We start from the raw sequence: 22145 nt of genomic DNA on the forward strand, positions 1-22145 counted from the left end.
CCCAGCACTACAGGAGGTCAAGGCAAGTGGATCACTTGAAGTCAGGAATTCAAGAACAGCGTGGGCAACATGGTGAAACCCCGTTTCTATTAAAAATACAAAAATTAGTCAGACTTGGTGGCACAAACCTACAATCCCAGCTACTGGGGATGCTGAGGCAGGAGAATCGCTTGAGCCCGGGAGGCAGAGGTTGCAGTGAGCCAAGATCGGGCCACTGCACTCCAGCCTGGGCGACAGAGCGAGATTCTATCTCAAAAAAAAAAAAAAAAAAAAAAAAAATTAAAATTAAAATAAAACTATTGGAGGCTTAAAAATGAACACAGCTCTGGAAAAGGCTTACAAGCTTTTAGCATGTGGAACCCAAAGCTCTCTAATATTTTTACATCTCTGAGTCCTCTTGATAACTGAAGAGAGCTGTCCATGTGACTCCCCATGACGGGTAATCCTGCAGACTTGATGCATTCTGAAAAATTGTGAACCTGCTCCCTTCTTCTCTCCTTGGTTACTACTTCATGATCTTTAACACTAACAACGAACAATAAATCAGCGATGAAAATTTGTAGATTTTTCAGCTGTTACATAGTGTCTCCTAAGCACATTTATTTTGTTCATTTATTAACAATCTTTTTAAAGTTTCTTCTCCTTGTCCAGATGTTATAGGCTCTGGGTTTTATGTGGAAAACAAGACTGACAGGATCCCTGACCTCGTGGAGCTTCCATTCAGTGGTGCTTCCAGATACTAATACATACTATGAAGAAATGAATACATGGTAGTTGGATAGAGATTGATGGGGGAGAGCCTACTTTATTTCTGAGGTTATGGCATTTGAGCTAAGACCTGAATGGTGAGAAGGAGCTAGAGAAGGTTTGAGGAGAAGCACCTCATGCAGGAGGAAGAGAAAATGGTTAGTTCTTGAGAAGGATGTCTATGTTGTACACATATGAACACAACGTGAAGCAAGAGGGCTAGTCTGGGCTAAATGAAGGCTTGGCTGGCCATGGTAAGAATTAGTTTTATTAGCTGTACAACAGGAAGTTGTTGGAAATTTAAAAATACAATAGGAAGTTGTGGAACATTTAAAAATTGGGAATGTATAGGTTTTTCAAAAGAAACTTCTGCCTAAAGTTAAAATTGGGGAAGGCAGGCATTGCAGGGGTAGAGGTATGGGGAACACTTAGAGGGCTACTGCATTTGTCCATGCAGGAGATGAGGGTAGCTGGGTGGACTCAAGTAGTAAAGATGTGGTAGGATGTGTTTTGGAGGTAAGTGTCCAGGTTTTTGTTAACAAGTGAAATGAAATGAGGAAGCTAGAAAGCATAGTAATAATGATATACTAGCTAACACTTCGATTGCATTTTCCTGGTCCCTTTTAGGTGTTTTACATATGTTAACTACTTTAATACTCATAATAACAGTACTCAAAAGTACTATTATTATCACTATTTTATAGATTAGAAAACAGAGTCACAAAGAGGTTGAGTGGCCAAAGATCGCCCGAATAGTAATAGCAGAGTATACACTCAAACTTAAACATCTGATTCCACAGTATGTGTTCTTCCTTCAGTGTTCTAGGACACCATATACATATTTTATTTATACTATATATATCTCAGCATGTAAGTGCATTGGAGAGACACAGAGCAACGTGATGGACTGATACAATTTTCAAAGTTTTCAAGTGAGCAAAGGTTATGGGGGAAATGGGTAAAAGATCAGTCCCTACCTGTAAAGATATAATTCCTTTTATTTTTGTTTACATATATTTGTCGAGGGCACAAAAATATGTGCTACTGTGGACGGCATGATATTAATACTCATCATTTTATCTGTGTGTATCCAATACAGATTTCTCAGATTTCCTTGTGAAATCAGGAAACTAAGTAGCTTTGGTCTACAGATACCCAAACCATGGCATTTTCTTTTCAGGCCACTAAACACCCAGGGGGCTCAATTTCTTGCCACAGTTTCGGAGAGTTTGCTGGTTAGGTGCTGCTCTTGGTTGGAACCAGTCGGCCCGCATGGAAAACAGACCTCTCTTCCACACCTTGTGGTTACTATGCAGCAGGGGGCGCTGCAGTAGTGTTCATCGCGGTCCACCGGAGCCACTCGCCAGGCCAGAAAGGCGACCAGCCGGGAGGAGGCGTGCCAGGCAGCCCTGGGTCCTCTTCGGTCTTGCAACTTTAGTACCCAGAGCTTGTTCTACACAGACCATTCTACACCATATTTCATCATGTTGGATGTTTTCCATCCAGTCCTGCCTCCGAGCGGAAAGGAAAGGGCATTAGCTTCCCGCCTTACTAGATTTAAGCATAGTACTGTACCGGCTTGCACTAGAGGTTTCTCTCCTGTGTTCTCAGGGTCAACCCTACAGTCCCCCTGAAACCACGAAGGGGTCCCTGGGCAGTTGCTGCGGTGTGTGTGTGTGTGTCTTTCTTTCCCTTTTTGGGATCCTTTCTTTTTAACCTTACTGAAGGAGGGAACATTTCTCTCCCTACAGGTCTTTCCATTGACATTGGGGCCAACCGTGGGCTAAGAGCTGAAATCTCTCCTTCCTAAGTTGCCTCCAAGCTCTCCAATACTACCTGCTCTGTCCCATTTAGTCTCACACACCGTGTGCGTGAGAGATCGCCCGTGTGTTTGTGACAACCGAAGCTGCAGCAGTCGCCAAACCTGTTCTTCCTCTCCTGGTCTCAGAAGTCTCTCCAGCTGACCGGACTTACGCCTGGCAGCTCTTGGCACACACAGCGCTGTGGCTGAGATTCAGTCGTGCCAGGCGCTGCCAGACAGCAGCGGGGCGAGCGACCACCTCCTCCTCGGCCTCCTTTCTCCCGGCTTCCCCTCCTAAGGCGCACTGTAGCTACTCCTTTGGGCTGTCTTCCAGCCGTCGCCCTTGGGTCCCGGGGGCTTTCCAGAGTGAAATCGAAGGTGAAAGAAACAAGAGGGTGGGAGGCTGGTAGGAGGAGCCTCCAGGCTAGGGAGTGTGGGTGGAGCCTCCAGCCCGAGGAGCAGGGTGGGAGGAGCCTTCCGGGAGGATCTGGGTGGAGAAAGGGGCTGGGCCAAGCCGGGATGGAGGGTTGGTCACGCAGGCGCGGGGGGCCGCGTCGAGAACCCCACGCGGGAGCTTGTGGAGTCTCCAGCCACCGCTTCTCACTTCATTGGAGAAGGGAGCTGGGGCTGGGGCCGGGAGGGAGCTAATAAACAGTGAATGTGCAGCAGCCGCCTTGGCGGCCGGAGTCCGCCCGAGCGACACCGGAGCAGTGCACCCGGGAGGCGGCGAGGGGAGGCGGTTCGCCTCGTCCCTCCCACCCGCGCCTCTTTCTCTCTCTTCCTCCAGCTGGTCCCAGAGCCCGGCTCGGTCCGGTCCCTCTGCCCCCATCCCGCACCCTTCCACCTCCTCCGAGTCCCACTCCTCACCTAGGACGCCCCAAACTGCCATGGGTTAGGGTGGGAACCGCGACCCGCGCGAAAGACCAGCCCTGCGCTTCCGCCGGGGAACGCGGAGCCCAAACACCGCTCACCGCTTGCGGGCGCCGGGCATGGGGAGTGTGGTGTGAGCCCGCACCCGGGGAGGACGCAGGAGCTGCGGAGCCGGGCGCGAGGAGGAGGAGAGGAGTCGTGGATTGGAAGGACCCGAGGGAGGGAGGGTGGGGAAGCGACGGAAAAGTGAAGCTGGGAGGAGAAGGCGGCGGAAGGTGGGGATTGATGCTTCTGTTTTTTGTTGCCGCTGCTGCCCTCGCGCTGGGAACCGAGCCGGAGGGAAGGCGGTGGAGAGATGATTGCAGAGTTGGTGAGCAGCGCTCTGGGGCTCGCCTTGTATCTCAACACCCTGAGTGCGGATTTCTGCTATGATGACAGGTAAGGGGCCGAGAGGAAGGGGCGACGGGCTGCAGGGGGCATACTCCGCGGTGGCTCTGAAGCTTCCCGCTTTAAGGCTCCAAGTGCGTCTTGGAGGAATTGGTTCAGCACCTGATGGTTTAGGCAACACATAAACATTAACACCTAAATCAAACACCCGGGACGTGAGCGCGCTGGGCGGGCCGAGGGAGTTTCCGCTCCTAGTTTGCAGCAGGTTCTCGCCCTTGCTTCTCGGCTGTTGGCAGACGCTTGAGTTTCTTAGCGGAAATCCCGGCAATTTGGGAAACTGTTTAATGAGCGTATTAAATTAAAAAGTCTTAGGTATTCCTTGATGCAACAAAAGCACATTAAGTGATTTTACGTCTGGGTTGGGAGGAAGCCGCTCCTCGATCCCTGATAGATCCTCCCTGTTCCGTTTCTTTTCTTTTTTTTTTTTTTTTTTTTGATGGGACACTTTTATTTCCCGAAGTTAAAACACATGTTTGATAGTTGTCAAAATTGTGAAAAGAGAGATCGTTCTCTGCTTTAACTTTACCTTTTAACGTGTACAGACTTTTACTTTGAGCCAAAATAGTGCTGCTGATGGTCTCTCCCACCTCCCTAGCCTCCTTCACCAATCCATTGGGCAGCACTTTATAAAAGCCTCGGCTTTCATTTCTGTTTGGGAGTTGTACATTAGACGTTAGTGGTTCTTTTGTACTAATTGGAGAAGAAGACGCCCCTAGAGACTGAAGTTGTCTTCTGCACTTAGGTTAGTTTGGGTGGCTAATGAGACCTGAACTGTGTTGTCAAAGATACTGCATCGATTTCTGGAAAATGTCACCATTGTTTTGGTGTCTCTACGTATCTTTCAAACGTTATTTGTGTTTAGAAAGTGATGAAAAGCCCCTATATCCATTAGGGAAAATTCCAATTTGTGTCCTTCCGGTGCCTTGATCTGATTACAATTAAAACAGATGCATAATTAAAATATATTAGGGATAACAGCACGCCTGGCTAAACTTATTAACCGTCCTGGGGTGTTTCATGCTCCATTGAAATTAAACCATCCAAAAAGTGAGCACAGATTTACTTTGACAGCTTTTCAGCAGCCTCTCTGGGCTGTGGAAAGTGAATGGATCCCCAGGGTTAGGGCGAGGCAGTGAGTGAACTCTTAAGCTAAGTGGTTGACAGTGAGGGGAGGTGAAGGCAGAATCTTCTTCTGGTCATAATTAGTCCACTCTGTATTCTCTGGTGTGCCCATTGTCCTGCTAAAAGCATCTTCACATCTCTGTTAAGAAATCACCTGATAATAGCTGCTAGAACATCCAGCAGACCCGTCTTAATGCATTTTATGTAGTGCCTATCAGAGGCTACTTGATAGGGAGCCACTGTTAAATATACATTTTTTCTTAACTTTTATGCAGCATACTGATTTAGCAACTACACAGCATGCTCTGAGAAATGGTCTGTAGGAGTGAGGTAAATTTCTGTTCTCTCCAATTTTGTGTAATGGTGCACCTGCTATTTCTAGCATATTCGTGGAAAAAGCCCTTGTTACCAAAGATGGGTGACTTTTTACTAAAACCAGCTTAGGTCAGTGTGGGCAGTTACTGGCTCTGATGGGGGCGGTTTGGATAGGAAGCTTTTAAACCGAGAATATAGAGCTTATTTAAAAAAAGAAACTTACTATAATACTCTAACCTGTTGTAGAACACTGTGATAAAATCAAATATTCCTATTGTATGCCCTTGTTAACTGCTGTCTAATCCTTAAGAAAGTACATATCAGAAGTATCCATTCTTTAAAAATTAAAGCTAAATTTGGATATGCATTTTTCTGTGGGTATAATTGTTCTGTGCTCTTGAGTCATCAGAAGTGTTAGCACTGGACTTTGTAACTTGGAAGAAGGTGTGAGTGTGACGATAAATTAGTTGTGCTTTGATGGTTGACAGTTGTAAGTTTTTCAGATGCAATAGGTCTAATGGAGTGTTAAAATTCATGACTTCTATCTTGTAGCTACATAGGTGAATTTAGTATGATTATTTGCCCATATCATTTTATTGATAGCATGCTCAATATGACGTCTAGATAGTATATATTGATACAATGTTGAGGCCCTATAAGTGTGAATTATACTTTGCTACAATTTGAAAAGTGTATTTTACACCGATTTCTTAGCATAACTGCATATGCCATCACATATTCTTAGAATGTGAAATCTTACGAGTAGCAAACTTAGGTTTTATGTATCCTAGAAATTATGAGACACATAAATAGGAGCACTGAACTTTTTTGCTGTTCAAATGATTCATTGCAAAGTTACACTATAAATTGTTTCTTTTCTGACATATTTTCTGTCTAACTACTGTAACTCACTGGTGTGTGAAGGGGGAGGAGAGCTGGGGAGCCCAGTGTAAACTGTAGGATGATGATAATTTGTTTATTTCCACTACTCCATTTCAGATGCAAAGATTCATGTTTAAAACATTGCTTAAACTAGACCTGTGGATTCTGCTGCCCCCCAGGAACTTTTGTGAAATACAGTTCTGTAAGGAGAGGTCAGTGCCGGAAGTGAAGGGAGAAGCGCTCAAGGGAGATGGCTGTTACTCCTGACATGCTTAACTAAATCATTTTTGCTGTGGTATTTCTCAAAGTTACCATTTCTTTTAAATATAGTGATCATTTGCTTTATAAACTATATATAATTTCTTTCCATGTTTGATGTAGCTTGGTTGAAATTAAATGGTAACATGAAACTTTCTTATAGCACAATCAATTTCTCTATGGTAAAATTTAATATTTTACAAGTGTGTCTGTGCTAAATTTAAGAATATGCCTCTGATGTGATGAAACAAACAGTGGAAGAGAAGAATTCACAGTATCTGATGAAAAAGGGTATGTGGTTTCAGCTTCGTCCTCCCTCCCCTTGCTTTCAATCTAGTGTTGAGTCTTAAGTTGTGGTTAGCGGAAAATTGAAATTAAAAATACGCAGTCTTTGCCAAATTTTAAGTTATGTTGTATGTAATTCTTTAAAGGATTTTCTCTTATTTTCTGGAGAAATTTGGTGTTTAGGTCAGTGGTAAAACTTGCTGACCCAAAATTCTTTGGTTTCTCACGCATTTGTTGAGGATGACATGGCATCATTTTTTTCTTATCCTTTTTAATAATACTGTTAGAGTTTCTTATGGAGATAGCACCATGAGAGGAGTCAGTTTACTTCAAAGCAGACAAAGGTAAACAAACCGTAACTGTTCCAAATTTTAGAAATCTGATTTCACTTAGCACATATCTTCTAATTGGTGACATGCCCTTTTTATACATAGACAGGCAAATAAGATAATGCAGCTTTTACATGCTTTCAATTCTCATATGAGTAAAATAATTTATTAGTTTGCAAAGAAAGACACTTTGCAAGTTTGGAAGTAGAAAATATATTTGTGACTCCTCTGAAAATTTATTTTCTTATTGGACATTTTGCATTGGTTAAACCCAACCAGAATCATTAATGTTACCTGTAGGTCTCTTAGCTATTCCACTGTGCAGTAATTTCTAGTTTGGGTTTTTTGACCTGGTATGATAGGAATCCCTCGTGAAATAATCACTCAGTTATCTTTAAAAGTTCTCTCTAAGGGACTTGTCTTTGACCAATCTAAGGTTGTTATCTTAAGATTCCAGTATGTGTAACTACTGAAGGCAGGCCTGGTATTTAGTAAAAAGCATGTTTAGAAAGAATTACTATATAATTAAGGGAGAAGCTCTCTTTATATCAATGGTTGTCTTATCAAGTTATTATTATAAGAAGCCACTGTATACAGAAATATGGTCTTACTCTTCAGTTTCCCTCCCAGTTTTCACTGGAATACAAGTTAGAGTTTATAAATTATTTTAGGTGACATTTTATTTTCTAGCTATGTTTGGATTGTTTAAACAGACCTATTTGGAAAAAGTTCATTTTGCTCTTTTGAATAAGTATATCTCATCAGTAAGTTAAAATTAGGTAAAGTCATTATGAACCGCTTTACCTTCATGGAGCCTGTCACGTGATGTTTATCATAGTAATTGACCCACATACAGGCATTGAATGGACATGTGCAAATGCCACAGGGAAAATTGCCATCTGTTTCTTAGTTGTTTTCATACATACATACACACACATACATACACATGTATTATTTCATACATACATACACACACATACATGCATGATTATTAACGTTTACATTGGTGATTCTATGGGCTATTGTTTTGTCATCTGCACTTAGTGCCCCTATGGTTAATACTGAATTCTCTTCTGCTATAATTTTGAAATAGCAAGCTTTTGCATTCCAGCATGTGTTAGGAGCATAGTTTGTCTTTCTAATCATTTTGTTGCTGCTCAGCACACTAAAAGCACTTTAAAAAAAAAAATGCCTCTGGTGGTACAACTGTTTTTCATAGGCTAAAGGTGCATTGTCTGTAAAGCAGGCACCTTGGTAATATTAGGAAACGACGAAGTTTACCCTTAAGGCACTTTGAAAAATCTGTGGCTGACAAACCTACTTTCTTATAACTTTATTATACTCATCTAAAGTGCTTTTAACACAGTAACTTTCATCTGTTAACCTTTCTGGTTCTCTCTTAAGAGCAGAGTATTGTATCAGCTTTGGATACTTATTTTAATGACTTCACAGAAGTGACAAGTGTGGCAGCCTCCAAGGAAAGGAACAGTGGGTTATTGAATGTAAAGACCTCTCCTCTATAAATAGCTGTCCTCATTTAGGAGCTCAGTTTTTTAAAAAAGTGGAGGGATATTTCAGCAGGACTGCATACCTTCTGTTTTTCATTGGGTGAAAAAGGCATAATATTTTGGATAGTTGCAGGTGTAATTACATACAGTGCTAAATGGTTTCTTTGAAGATGTGATTTGTATGTGCATTTGAGGAATAAACTTACATTCAATAATTCACAAATTATTAATATTACTAGATATGGGCTTCTTTGTATATGTACTGCATAGTACAACTACAGCACTGCTTACGTTGTTAACAAGCATCCCACAAAACATTGTGCTTTCTTACCTGTACTTTAGCAGGTACTGTAAAGGGTTTGCGTTTGGGAGTCTGATGATAGATCTATACAAATGCTGATAGGTTGACCTTTGACAGGTGGAATTCCAGTTGAATTTATCACTTTATTGTTACCTTTTAATTTTTTTACTCATGTTTATTTTTATTGATACTGATATTTAAAAACTTTCACTGGGACTCTGTTAGCTTCTTTTCCAAAACACTCACTCCTAAGATTCATGATTGGTACTTTGGCCTGGCCTTATTTTGGGTCTGTACTTACTGGTGCTTTATTCATACATGCGAAAGCTTTGGAATACGTCTTCCAAATGTCTCTTTCCTACTTGTTCAGGTCAGTTGTTTTTCTTGGATGTCTAAACTCTTTGAGTTGACTAGATTTGCCTCAACTTGTCAATAGGGATTAAAGATTTTTGCCTCAGAGGTTTTTGGCCATATATTCAAGGCAGTTAATTCCAAAAAGATGCAGCTCTTCCAAATTTCTGTCTCACCCTCTTCCTCTCTTTTTCTACTCTCTGTTTACCTTTCCAATTACATTTGTCAGTTTTTTTGATACTCAAGGTTTCTAGAATTAAAGGTGTGGCCGGGCACGGTGGCTCACACCTGTAATCCCAGCACTTTGGGAGGCTGAGGCGGGTGGATCCCGCAGGAGTTCGAGACCAGCCTGGCCAACATGGCGAAACCTTGTCTCTACTAAAAATACAAAAATTAGCCAGGTGTGGTGGCAGGTGCCTGTAATCCCCGCTACTCAGGAGGCTGAGGCAGGAGAATCTCTTGAAACTGGAAGGTGGAGGTTACAGCAAGCCAAGATCATGCCACTGTACTCCAGCCTGGTCAATAAGAGTGAAACTCCATCTCAAAGAAAAAAAGGTGTAAATGTTTGCTTAAGTCTTTTAGAAGCATTTTGGGATTGGTTTTTTGGGTTTACAACTTTGACTTTTTTTTTATACAGGTTAATGGGAAACAAGTAAACCTATCTGTGTAAACCAGAGAATTTTGAAAAAGGCGGGAAGACTGAAATGATTGTTTTCAAGATTCCACTTTAAAAGTTGATATCATTTTTTAGAGTGGTTTATTTAAGGACATTTCATGAGTTCTGTTAATTTGAAAAACTAGAGATAATTGTTTTAAAGATGAGATAGAGAGGTTTTGATTTATTCATGTCTAAAAAATTATATGGAAAAAATATGAGAATTGAAAATATGAACTCTGGATTTAGATTCCATTTTATTGTGGAATTAAATGAAATTAAATATATATTTGCTCTCTTTGAAGGTTATTCCTGTACCACGTTGCTTGAGGGCAGTGCCATTGTACCCATTTTAGAAGTACCTTAGTATTTGGCAGAGGAGATGCTATTTGCTTATGATGATTTGATAAAAGCTTTTGTTTCTTAATTTCTTTGCTGGGGCATTTTGTGATGTTGCAGTGAGACATGGTATGAAGTGTGGCACAGCATGTAGTTACAGTCAAGATGACTGGCTAAATTACATGATTTCTGAAATGAAACACACATTAGTGCCCTTGGAATAGCAGCTGTGTGCTAGGTATTGTCAAATAAAGTGTTTCTGTGAGGTCTTTGTATTTGATGATTAATCTTCATTTTTGTGAAATTTATTATAAAAGTATAATTATTCCACAGGAAGTTTAAGTTAAAAAAAAAAAAGAAAACAGGTTCACTATAGCCATGTGATCATAGTTTCTTTAATTAGGGAACTGTATAAAAACATTGCCTTGTGGTAATGGAATTGATTGAGATTTGAAACTGAAAAATTCATGACTTTTTATAATGAAAGTGCCTTTTTCCTAATTGTGATTCCAGAGATTATTGATTTCCTTAGAAGTAGAACATTTTGACTGTACTAGCCTAGGAATTCTCACTTGACATCATTTAGAAGTATTTTAACTTCAAAGGATGTGTTATTTGCTGAAGAGTGGCCACTGGGGCGCAATATGGCTCTTGACATTTTAAACAGTGTTAAATGATGGTACTGAAGTATTTCAAACAGCCGTGTTTCAACATTGTTTAAAAATCCGGTGGGAAGAATGGCAGTCCATATAACCCTGCATACTTGGAATTCTTTGGTTATTAATTTGAAGTTCAGTTCACAAGTTTATTTCTTACATAGTAAGTTTTTAAGATGAATAAGGCTCATAGAAATTTTACAGCTATGTCTTATGAAATTTTGTTTTCTTTTTTTGGTTGCTTATATGTATTCTGTAAAGACACTGAAAGGATGCAAACTATTGTCTTGCTTTTTTTGTTTTTACATTAACCTGTTAGGTCATAGATCTGTGTTAAGGTCATTGTTATAAAGCATATTGTTATTGAGCTTCTGTTGTAAACCCAAAATTATAAAACTAGTCTTTGAGAGAAGCAGATAAGTCAAAATTCTTGGTGAAAAGTAAGCATCTTGTTTTTGTTAATTTCCAATTTGTTCCACAATGAAAGCATGTCTATCCCATTTTCTTTTCTGTTAGTTGTGTCTCTTGGATTAAATGTGAGTCAGTAAACTCTAGAGTAAGGCTGCTCCAGAGGGAACAAGGATTTACTGGTTGTCAGTGCATGTAGAAGTGACATCCCTGAAAATTGTGTCCTCTGCGGGGGGTGCTTTAGGTGGTGGCTATAGAGATTACATTCATAGGCTTGACTACTTTTCTGTTTGGGGAGGACACTTGTCATTACAAAACCATTCCAAAGAAGGGGTTCTCAAGGTAAGGCTGGCAGCTGCAATTAGCTATAGTGGTTCCTCTGGGACATTTCTCATGGTTTTGTAGATTGGTTTTTGGCTACTTCTGTCTTCCTATCTTCAGCTTTAAGAAACTAAGCCTGCTGCCTTCAATTGTAAAATGTCTCAAGGTAGAATAGTTGGGTTCAAATGTTTTTTCAAGTATATTTCCTTTAGAACAAGTTCCTCCTCTCCTGTCCCAAATAATTAACTACACGACTGTTCTCCCAAAAAATGGAAAAGATCTCATTTTGACAAAGCAAGCTGTTTATGACAAATTTTCCAACTAGAAATTTGCAGAAGAAAAGTTCTCAAATGATGAAAAAGTTTAATCAGGCAAAAAGACATTTTTATTTGCAGAAATAGGCCCTTTAGAGGGAGGCAATTATTTATAGCTGATAGAAAAAACCGGTATACTTGAATTTGTTTGGTAAACTTCATTTAAAATTGGAAGGTTATTCTTGCTATTTTATTGAAAGAAAAAAAATATAGTACTGAATTATATCACAGATTTATATTAAAGAAACAACGTTTTATACATTAAACCACTCTTACAGGGATATATACTGATTTAACCAAAGAAAATGAATTTGAGATTTCATAAAAATCTTTTGAAGACACCAGTGTGCAGCTTGAAATCAACTATAGTGTACCATGAATATCTATTTGAAATACCCAATGAAAATGACCACATTAAGATTGCATCCTTTCACCTCTATAAAGTTACTTTTTTCTTTTATAAACAGTGGTGTTTTTTGGCTTTTGTTTCATATTGAACAGAGGATGAAATCAGTATTTCAAAACCTCTTGTGTGTCATCAGGATAAATAATGTGCTATTTTCAGGAGGGAATTGTTAGTGGCCACTTTTCAGTACACTCCTGGCATGATGTTGAGGATGCCTGTGACTGGCAAGGGGTTTTAGACCCGGCCCTCTGATAACTTGCCTCCCTGCTTTCATATGGACAATTGACTTTTTAAAAATCTTTCTAAGTGCAGTTCAAATTCAAATTCCCAGTTTTTTGTAGCTAGAAGCATCTCCCTAAAGGGATGCTGAGATGGCTTCTTGCTGGCTCTCTTTCTACCTATCTATATGTATATGTTTCTATTAATAGACCTATTAACACATATGGACTTGTTAAAAATGAAGATTTTGGCCAGGTGCGGTGGCTCATGCCTATAATCCCAGTACTTTGGGAGGCTGAAGCCGGTGGATCATGAGGTCAGGAGATTGACACCATCCTGGTCAACATGATGAAACCTGGTCTCTACTAAAACACAAAAAAATTAGCCGGGCATGGTGGTACACCCCTGTAGTCCCAGCTACTCAGGAGGCTGAGTCAGGGGAATCACTTGGACCCAGAGGGCAGAGGTTGCAGTGAGCCAAGATCGCGCCACTGCATTCCAGCCTGGTGACAGTCTGTCTCAAAAAGAATGCAGATTTTCATTACTGTTATTCCCAGGTACAGCAAATGCTGCGAATTCACTGACCACACTTAGGGTAATAAGACTGTAGTTCACTTAAATGTATTACAGATAAGCTGTCTAAATTCCTGGATTAAAAATGGTTGAATATAAGGTGTGTTTGTTATGGATATGACTTTAGCCAGTTTATTTAATCTATGTTTCATTTTTCTTATTTGTTCAACAGTGGCATCTTTAAGTTGATTCTGTGAGTTTGAGGTATTCAGATTTTGAAAAGGTAGCGAGCTTTCTGAACTTCTAGGAGATGATCTCTATTTAAATAATCTGTCACCATCATATAAAATAATGTCATCTTCTTTGTAATATGACTGTGGGGACAGATATTGGATTCTCATTTTGACAAATAAACTGATACGCAGTTGCCTAGGGCTTATGCTCGAGTAGGTACTGATGCCTAAACGGAGTCTCTAGAGTCAAGTGTCTTTATTGGTTGGTGCTTTTTTTGAACAACCCATTTTGAGGAAATTTGGTTTGCATTGCATGAAGGCTTTATGGACTTCAGGCAAGCAGCAAAAATGAGGGTCTAGGCAGCTGAAATTAGGAAAGTTAAAAACTTGTTAGTGATTATTATTAGTGACTTTCAGGCACCAGGTGATGCTCTTCAGTGAAGGAATCTAAATAGGATTGGAAATGCTTCGGCCTGTATGACTTTTTAACCTGGTACACTTAAACCTTAGCCTTAAGGCACCTTGGGGGATTTCTGAATAGGTGAATGCACTATCTCTGAAGTTTTAAAATCCTGATTAAGAAAAAGCTTTTTAAAGAACTTGTTCTAAAATGAGTTACACTTTTTCCTTTCTTTTTAAAATACTGTATGTACTGTGTAGTAGAGGCAGGGTTGTGAACGAATACTGGACCAAGATAAAAGATTACAGTTTTCATCTTGGAATACCACTGTACTAGCTAAGTACTTGAACTGCTCAGCTCTCGTGAACTCAGTATTTTAATTGGTCAGGAAACGAAAATAATAATAGTAACTGCCAACCACAGAGTGAGACTCAAATGAAATAATATGATGAACGTTCTCTGTGGTTTTAAAAAGCTGCATGGTTATATACTTAGCTGTAGAGTGCTTGGACCAGGGGGCTGAATGACTTGATCACTGTACATTAAGTACAGCTGTCCCTGCTTATCCTTGGGGGATTTATTCCAAAACCCCCAGTAGATGCCTGAAACTGAGGACAGTACCAAACCCTGTATATAGTATAGTATGTTTTCCTCCATACATACATACCTGTGATAAAGTTTAATTTATAATATAATGTAGGCACAGTAAGAGATTAATAATAACAACTAATAACAAAATAGAACAGTTATAATATGCAGGCACCACTACTCTTGTGCTTGGAGTCCATATTAAATAAAATAAAGGTCACTTGGACACGAGCACTGTGATACCTCATCAATGGATCCGATTAACCAAGAGCTATTAAGTGATGAATGAGCGGGTAGTGTAGACTGTTGGATACACTGGACCAAAGGATGATTCACATCCAGGGTGGGATAGGGCAGGACGGCACGCGGTTTCGTCGTGCTACTCAGAACAATGTGCCCTTTACAACTTATGAATTGTTTATTTCTGGAATTTTCCTTTTAATATTTTTGGACCATAGTGGACCATGGGTAACTGAAACCTTGGATAAGGGGGGGACTACTGTATCTCACTCTCATCTCCCCTGAGAACAGAGCTATGCCCTATTTTGATGTTCTTGCTGACTTTTTCACTTGGAGTCTGTGGTTGAGCCCCTGCTATCTGAGCTACTATTGCATGGCCTGCTCCATCCCCCATACACCGTTTCTGCTTTTACTCTCTATCCACTCTTGTGGCCAGCAGTTTGCAGTCTCATTACAAAAGCAGTTTTTGTTCTCTTCTATTTCTTTTCTGTTGCTTTTTCTATGTTTCTAGTCATTGTACACGAAGGCTTATTTTGAATAGACATTCTGGCCAATCTGAGTACTTCTTTCCTTCTGCAGAGAAAACCGACCAATTACAGTGCATCTGGTATAAATAGTCTTTGGTACTTTGGTTCTGCTTGGCAGAGCATATTGTTACTGGGTACTCATGGTCTCTCTCTTCATTGACGACCCTTTTTCTATTTGGAGTACGCTCATATTCAGAGTAGTCCTGGCAGTGTGGCGATTAAGAAAGCTGTTTTGTCAGATGAGCTGCAGTTTTGCTGCACCGACGTGTTTGTGTCAATCAGTTGTATATCAAGAATTTGCAGTAAGTTTTGTTTAACACAGGTGCAGGATGACCACATCTAACAAATTAGCCTGGTGGTACATTTTGGGTAACAATTATAAAAAATGTCTTTCAGAGTTTTTCAAACAACAAGGAGGCAAAGAGGAAAGATCACGGAATTTTAGAATCAGAGGTCCAGTGATCTAATCCCAGAACTAATATAGCCAGCCCTCCACATACCTGGGTTCTGCATCTGTGGATTCAACAACCATGGAATGACAATATTTGAAAAACAAAAATTGTGTCTGTACTGAACATGTAGAGATTTTTTTATTGTCATAATTTTCTAAATACAGGATGACTATATTTATATAGCACTTGTGTTAGGTGTTGTAATCTAGAAATTAAAGTATATGGGAGGATGTGCATAGGTTATATGCAAATGTGATGCCATTTTATATAAGGTCTTTGAGCATTGTGGATTTTGGTTTCTGAGGGAGGTCCTAGAACCAAGATACCCTCGGTATCCCTGATACCAAGGGGTGACTGTATGTGCTAATGGTGTTATTTTGATTGTGTTACTAAAACTCCCTTATCCTCTGTTCTCTCTTATATAGAATAAGAATAGCAATACCTACTTTATAGACTTGTTGGGAGAATTTAATGAGATAAGTTATGTAAAGTACTTGGAAGCATATCTGGTGTCTAAGATACTTACTAAATATTTCTTTTAAATTATTCAGTAATGGTATTGTTGAATAGTCTAAAAAAATCACTATATAATAACACCTGAAACTATTATAGGGCATTTAAGATTTTTCATAAAAGCTAATATGCAAAACTTAAACTTCTAATAATAGTTAACTTAGTATTTTGGGTAGATTTAGGGTAACTGAACTATGTTCAGTGAACTGTAATAATTAGGTAATGATTTTGTATTTGAAATTTTATCCTGAATTTTAACTTAGGAGAAGTGATGTTGAGATTTTACCATTATGCACACACACAGGCACCCATACAAGCATACATGTACATATATGCAAATTTTGCCAATAAAATATTTGCAGTGTATAGTTAATTAAATGTACATATGAAAAACATTATGACTTCCATATTCTTTACCATGATTGACTTCCTTCTTTTAAATTAGATGATATGTACCTAGGAGTATGTATTAGTCCATTTCATGCTGCTATACAGAAATACCTGAAACTGAGTATTTTATAAAGAAAAAGGTTTAATGGACTCATAGTTCAACATGGCTAGGGAGGCCTCACAATCATGGCAGAGGGTGAAGGAGGAGCAAAGGCATGGCTTACATGGAGACAGGCAAGAGAGTGTGTGCAGGGGAGCTGCACTTTATAAAACCATCAGATCTCCTGAGACTTTTTCACTGTCAAGAGAACAGCAGGGGAAAAACCTGCCCCCATGATTCAATTACTTTCCACCGGGTCTCTCCCATGATACGTGGGGATTATGGGAGCTACAATTCAAGATGAAATTTGTGTGGGGACACAGTCATACCATATGAGAGTATATGCAAAGTTAATGATTTCTTACCATATTGTAAGAATGATTTTATTCTACAGTATATAACGTAATGACATATCTTAAAAAATGAAAATACAGACTTAGTTTACACACGTGGTTTGCATTGGAAAAGCTTGTGTTAAATTGACAGCCCAAATCTCAGGAATACATTTTTTTTTTTTTTTTTTGAGACAGAGTCTGGCTCTGTAGCCCAGGCTGGAGTCCAGTGGTGCGATCTCGGCTCACTGCAAGCTCCGCCTCTTGGGTTTACGCCATTCTCCTGCCTCAGCCTCCTGAGTAGCTGGGACTACAGGCACCGGCCACTGCGCCTGGCTAATTTTTTTTCGTATTTGCAGTAGAGACAGGGTTTCACCATGTTAGCCAGGATGGTCTCCATTTCCTGACCTCGTGATCCGCCCGCCTCGGCCTCCCGAAGTCCTGGGATTAGAGGCATGAGCCACAGCGCCCGGCCAGGAATACTTTTATGTACCGTTTGTTTTACAATGAGTAGCATTGAATATAAAAGCTCAGTTTGAATCCTTTTCTGGGAAGCTTGTTCTCACTTATTCCTTCATACTCTCACTAGGACCTACAACTTGTATTACTTTATTTATAAGTAATTCTGCACTTAGGAATATTATTCTTGGCTGGGCACCCTGGCTCACGCCTATAATCCCAGCACTTTGGGAAGCCGAGGCGGGCTGATCAGCTGAGGTCGGGAGTTTGAGACCAGCCTGACCAACATGGAGAAACCCTGTCTTTACTTTAAAAAAAAAAAAAAGAAAGAAAGAAAAAAGAAAAAAAAAATTATCTGGGTATGGTGGGGCAAACCTGTTATCCCAGCTACTTGGAAGGCTGAGGCAGGAGAATCGCTTGAACCCCGGAGGCGGAGGTTGCAGTCGAGGCGAGATCGCGCCATTGCACTACAGCCTGGCCAACAAGAGCAAAACTCCGTCTCAAAAGACAAAAAGAAAATTAATCTCTCTGCTAATTAAAACAGATCTTTTACATATTTACTTAACATTTTTCTAGGGATTCCCTACATAAAGAAAATATGTATTACCTTAAAATACTAACAATTTTTTCTTTCCTCTTCGCCCCCGTTTCCTTGAAAGAGAAATATTTCTAACCCCTCCCCCCAAAAAACTAAACGTGCTGAAGGTGATCTATTACCGGGGGCAATAAGGCTTTCTCTTTAAAGTCAATGTGGGCCTGATTTCCCCTGCCCCCACCCCAGTCCCTTCTAGATTAAAACAGGTCACAATTTTATAACGATGGGTTTGGGTGTATTTGCTTAAGAAATATAGTTGAAATTGGCCATTTTGGAGTAATTAATAACGTTTGGAGTAAAACATTAGCAATATTGCCACACTTACAGTGGAAAGTGAGCAAGTTAGTACAACAAAGCATATCAACCAAAGATATTTCACCTCAGGCACTATCATTATTCATTTCTTGTATGTTACCTTATTGTCACTCGGAATGTTTACTCTGTTCCTACTGATAACTAAATTCTAAGGGCAAGTGGAAAGCTCCTAAAAAGAACACTTTTGGTTCTTGTCGGATAGCAGCCTAGTTTTCTCTAATCCACATCTGTTCTTTGGAATATTTTTAGACTGTTCAGGTGAAAATTTACCCAGTATCTTAATAAACCAAATTCTGTTACTGATGGATTAGAAAAATCAGTCATACTATTTTTAAGTTGTTAATGGAAAACAAGTAGATTTTGCAGGATGGCTCTCAAGTCTATGGAATTAATTTACATTGGTGCAAGAAACCAGTCGTTCAAGACTTTATTAAACATGCTTTCACCAGATGACTTTTAGAACTAAACAGAAGCAGCCAGGTGTGGTGGCTCACACATGTAATATCCTCACTTCAGGAGGCTAAGGGGACAGAATTGCTTAAGTACAGCAGTTTGAAAGTGGCCTGGGCAACATAGCAAGATTCCATCTCTACAAAAAAATAAAATAGCTTAGGCAGGAGGATCACTTGAACCTAGGAGTTCAAGACTAGCCTGGGCAACAGAGGGAGACCCTGTCTCTATAAAAAATAAAAATTGGGCAGGGTGATAATTGGGTGATAACTGAAGTAATTTCCTGGAACAAAAATCCTTAAAGTACAAATAATTTTATTTAAGTGAACCAAAAAAAAATAGTATTTTACAAAAAAAAAAAAAAATTCATTAGTTTCCATCTCTTCAAGATTTTGAGAGGGACTGCCATTCCAGTTTTCAATGCAACTTCCACTGCAGAGTTACTTATGCTTGTTTCTACCAATTTCAGAAATTATTTGTACTTTAAGGATTTTTGTTCCAGGAAATTACTTCAGTTGGAGCTAATTTATTGGAACCCTTTACTAAGAAATTTATGTTCTGTATCAAGATTAGTATTAGAAAAACAAGGAGATGTATGGAAATTAAGAAAGCAACAAAAATTATAAGAAGACAATTGCCCTTATAAAGAAGTCATTATATGAAAAAGATACTTGCACATGCATGTTTGTAGCAGCACAATTTGCAATGGCAAAAATGTGGAACTGACTGAAACGGCCGTCAGTCAACGAGCTAATAAATAAATAATATGTGTATGATGGGATACTACTCAGCCATAAAAAGGAATGAATTAATGTCATTCACAGCGACCTGGATGAGATTGGAGACTGTTATTCTAAGTAAAGTAACTTGGAATGGAAAAGCAAACATCATATGTTCTCACTCGTAAGTGGGAGCTAAACCATGAGTATGTAAAGGCATAAGAATGGCACAATGGACTTTGGGGATTCAAGGGGAAAGGGTGGGTAGAGAGTGAGGGATAAAAGACGTTGGGTGGAGTGTATACTGCTCAGGTGATGAGTGCATCAAAATCTCACACATCACTACTAAAGAACACACTCATGTTACCAAACACCATCTGTTCCCCAATAACCTATGGAGATAAAAAAAAATTCAAAAAAAGGAAATTGTCCTTATATACTTGTCAACCAAAAGATTTAATTATATTTGGTAAGAACATTGTAAATTGTTTTGTAGTGTATTCTGAGAACTTATGTCAGAGGCCAGAAATGGCTTTTGTTACCAGAAGTAATGGAAGGAAAGGAAAAGTAAGGGTATGCTTACCATTTTGGGTAGTCTGATGTCTGCAAATTATGGTGTAAAAATATGATAATTCTATTCAAAATTTTGGAGAAACATTCAAACTTGGTTTATTTTAAATTAGGAAATCAGCTCAAATAGGCATTGGCCTTTGATTTAAGAGTGTTAAGTCATTCTTAGGTAGAAATGTGCTATCTCCCGAGAAAGCATCAGTGTGGGATGCGTTCAGCTCATGTCATCCCCTCTTCCGTTAGGAAGCATTTGTAAATGCTTAGCCGTGTTAGGAATCACGTTAGATTTTGAGGGCAGTGACTCTGAAGAGGATGTGCGACATAATCTCAAAGAGCTTAGGGTCTGGTGGGGAGACAACCAAGCAAACAGATAGCTTCTCTAAAATAGAGACATGCTTATGGCTTCAGTGAGTACATAAGAGGGGCACTTGACCCAGACTGGGAGGGAAGGAGGCACTTGTGAGATGCTTATGCTTGAACTGACTCCTGAAGAACAAATAAGAATTAGATTAATAAAGATGAGAGAGAAGGCTGGGCACGGTGGCTCATGCCCGTAATCCCAGCACCCTGGGAGGCCGAGGCGGGTAGATCACTTGAGGTCAGGAGTTCAAGACTAGTGTGGCCAACATGGCAAAACCTTATCTCTACTAAAAGTATAGAAAATACCTGGGCTTGGTGGTGCATGTCTGTAATCCTAGCCACTAGGGAGGCTGAGGCAGGAGAATCACTTGAACCTGGGAGGTGGAGGTTGCGGTGAGCCAAGATTGTGCCACTGCACTCCAGCCTGGACAACAGACAACAGAGCAAGACTCCATCTCAAAAAAAAAAAAAAAAAAAAAAAAAGGTGAGAGAGAGAGAGAGAGGAATATTTGAGGAGAAATATGTAGGGAGAGAAAAGCTTGGTATCCAAGAAGAGGGAATAAAGCTGGAGGATAGGATGGAGGGAGAGAGGGAAGAGAGACGAGTTGATAGGAGCCAGGTCACCAAGGGCCTTGGGTTCTCTGATAACATTTAAACAATTGTCTGAAGTGGGATGAAATCCAACACAGAGAGACAGGTAGCTATTATAGGATTCTATTGACTATATAGGATTATATAGGCTGTATAGGATTATATTGGAGAATTTGTATTGCCAGTGGTGATTAGTATTTTAAAAAGTTAAGAACAAAGATGAAAATAAATTTGGATATAGTAGAAATGGAAAGGTGGAGAAAACTTGACTTCACTTGATAATTAACTGAATGTGGAGGGTCAAGGGGAAAGAGAGGTTTAAGACTATTCCCAGATTTCTGTTGGACAAGTGAGTGAAAAAGAAACACATATGTAGATCACTTTTGGGTGAAGGGAGATGGAAAGACATGCCTACTTTCCTTAATGAGTAAGAGGAGAGGTGAGATGTCAGAAGGTCTCTGCTCACAAATGTGTGTTGTGTGGATGCTTCGGAGGTTGGCATGCCGGTATTTGCTACTTTCAATTGGTGCTAAAACTTCGTCATTGCACCTTTATTTTTGCTAGCATATTATTTATTTTGATAATAAAGACTTTAGGTTATAAGTGATTGTCTCAATACATTTGAGCTGCTGTAACAAAATACCATAAACTAGGCAACTTATAAACAACAGAAATTGATTTCTCACAGTTCTGAAGGCAGGGAGGTCCTAGATCAAGGTGCTAGCAGATCTGGTACCTGTAGAGGCCCCACGTCCCGGTTCATAGCGGCCTTCTTTTTGCTGTGTGCTTACATGGAGGTAGGGGCAAGGGAGTTCTCGGGGCCTTATTTTCTACGAGCATGAATCCCTTTAATGAGGATTTCATTCAGACGACCTAATCACGTCCCAAATGCCTCACTGCCAAATACCACCACATTGGGTGTTAGTATTTAACATAGGAATTTTCGAGGACACACACATTGTGCTCATGTCATTAGCAGTGACATGAGCACAATTCAGGAAAGGTGGAGCCTCTTGCTTGTCTGAACCAAAGAGCTCCAGTGAGGCCATGAGGACTCCGTTTCTTTCTTCATCTCTTGGTCCGGCTATGGTGATCTTCATGACCAGTGGCAACCTGGAGTTTTCTCCCTAGTTCTCTCTGAAGTGCTCTGTGGAGGACTTCAGTTATCCTGACTTGGGGAATGGTGGGGGTACTTCGTCTAGGCCAAGGCCTTGTGTCTGCACTTAAGTCTGGCATATGAGTGGAAAGGAGGCAGGTTTGTCTG

General features: G+C 40.0%; 1 protein-coding gene across 2 annotated transcripts in view; it reads left to right on the forward strand.

Annotated features, from left to right (window-relative positions):
* Positions 1-2830: 2830 nt before the first annotated feature.
* Positions 2831-22145, forward strand: part of TMTC2 (transmembrane O-mannosyltransferase targeting cadherins 2) — a 449167-nt gene continuing 429852 nt past the window's right edge. For both annotated transcript variants that reach the window (XM_008004151.3, XM_073020981.1), the window contains exon 1: positions 2831-3856. In XM_008004151.3, coding sequence (XP_008002342.2) covers positions 3774-3856 — 83 coding nt within the window. In that variant the 5' untranslated portion in view covers positions 2831-3773. The remainder of the gene's footprint in view (positions 3857-22145) is intronic.

The sequence above is a fragment of the Chlorocebus sabaeus genome, chromosome 11, assembly GCF_047675955.1.
Source record: "Chlorocebus sabaeus isolate Y175 chromosome 11, mChlSab1.0.hap1, whole genome shotgun sequence".
Lineage (NCBI taxonomy): Eukaryota > Metazoa > Chordata > Mammalia > Primates > Cercopithecidae > Chlorocebus > Chlorocebus sabaeus.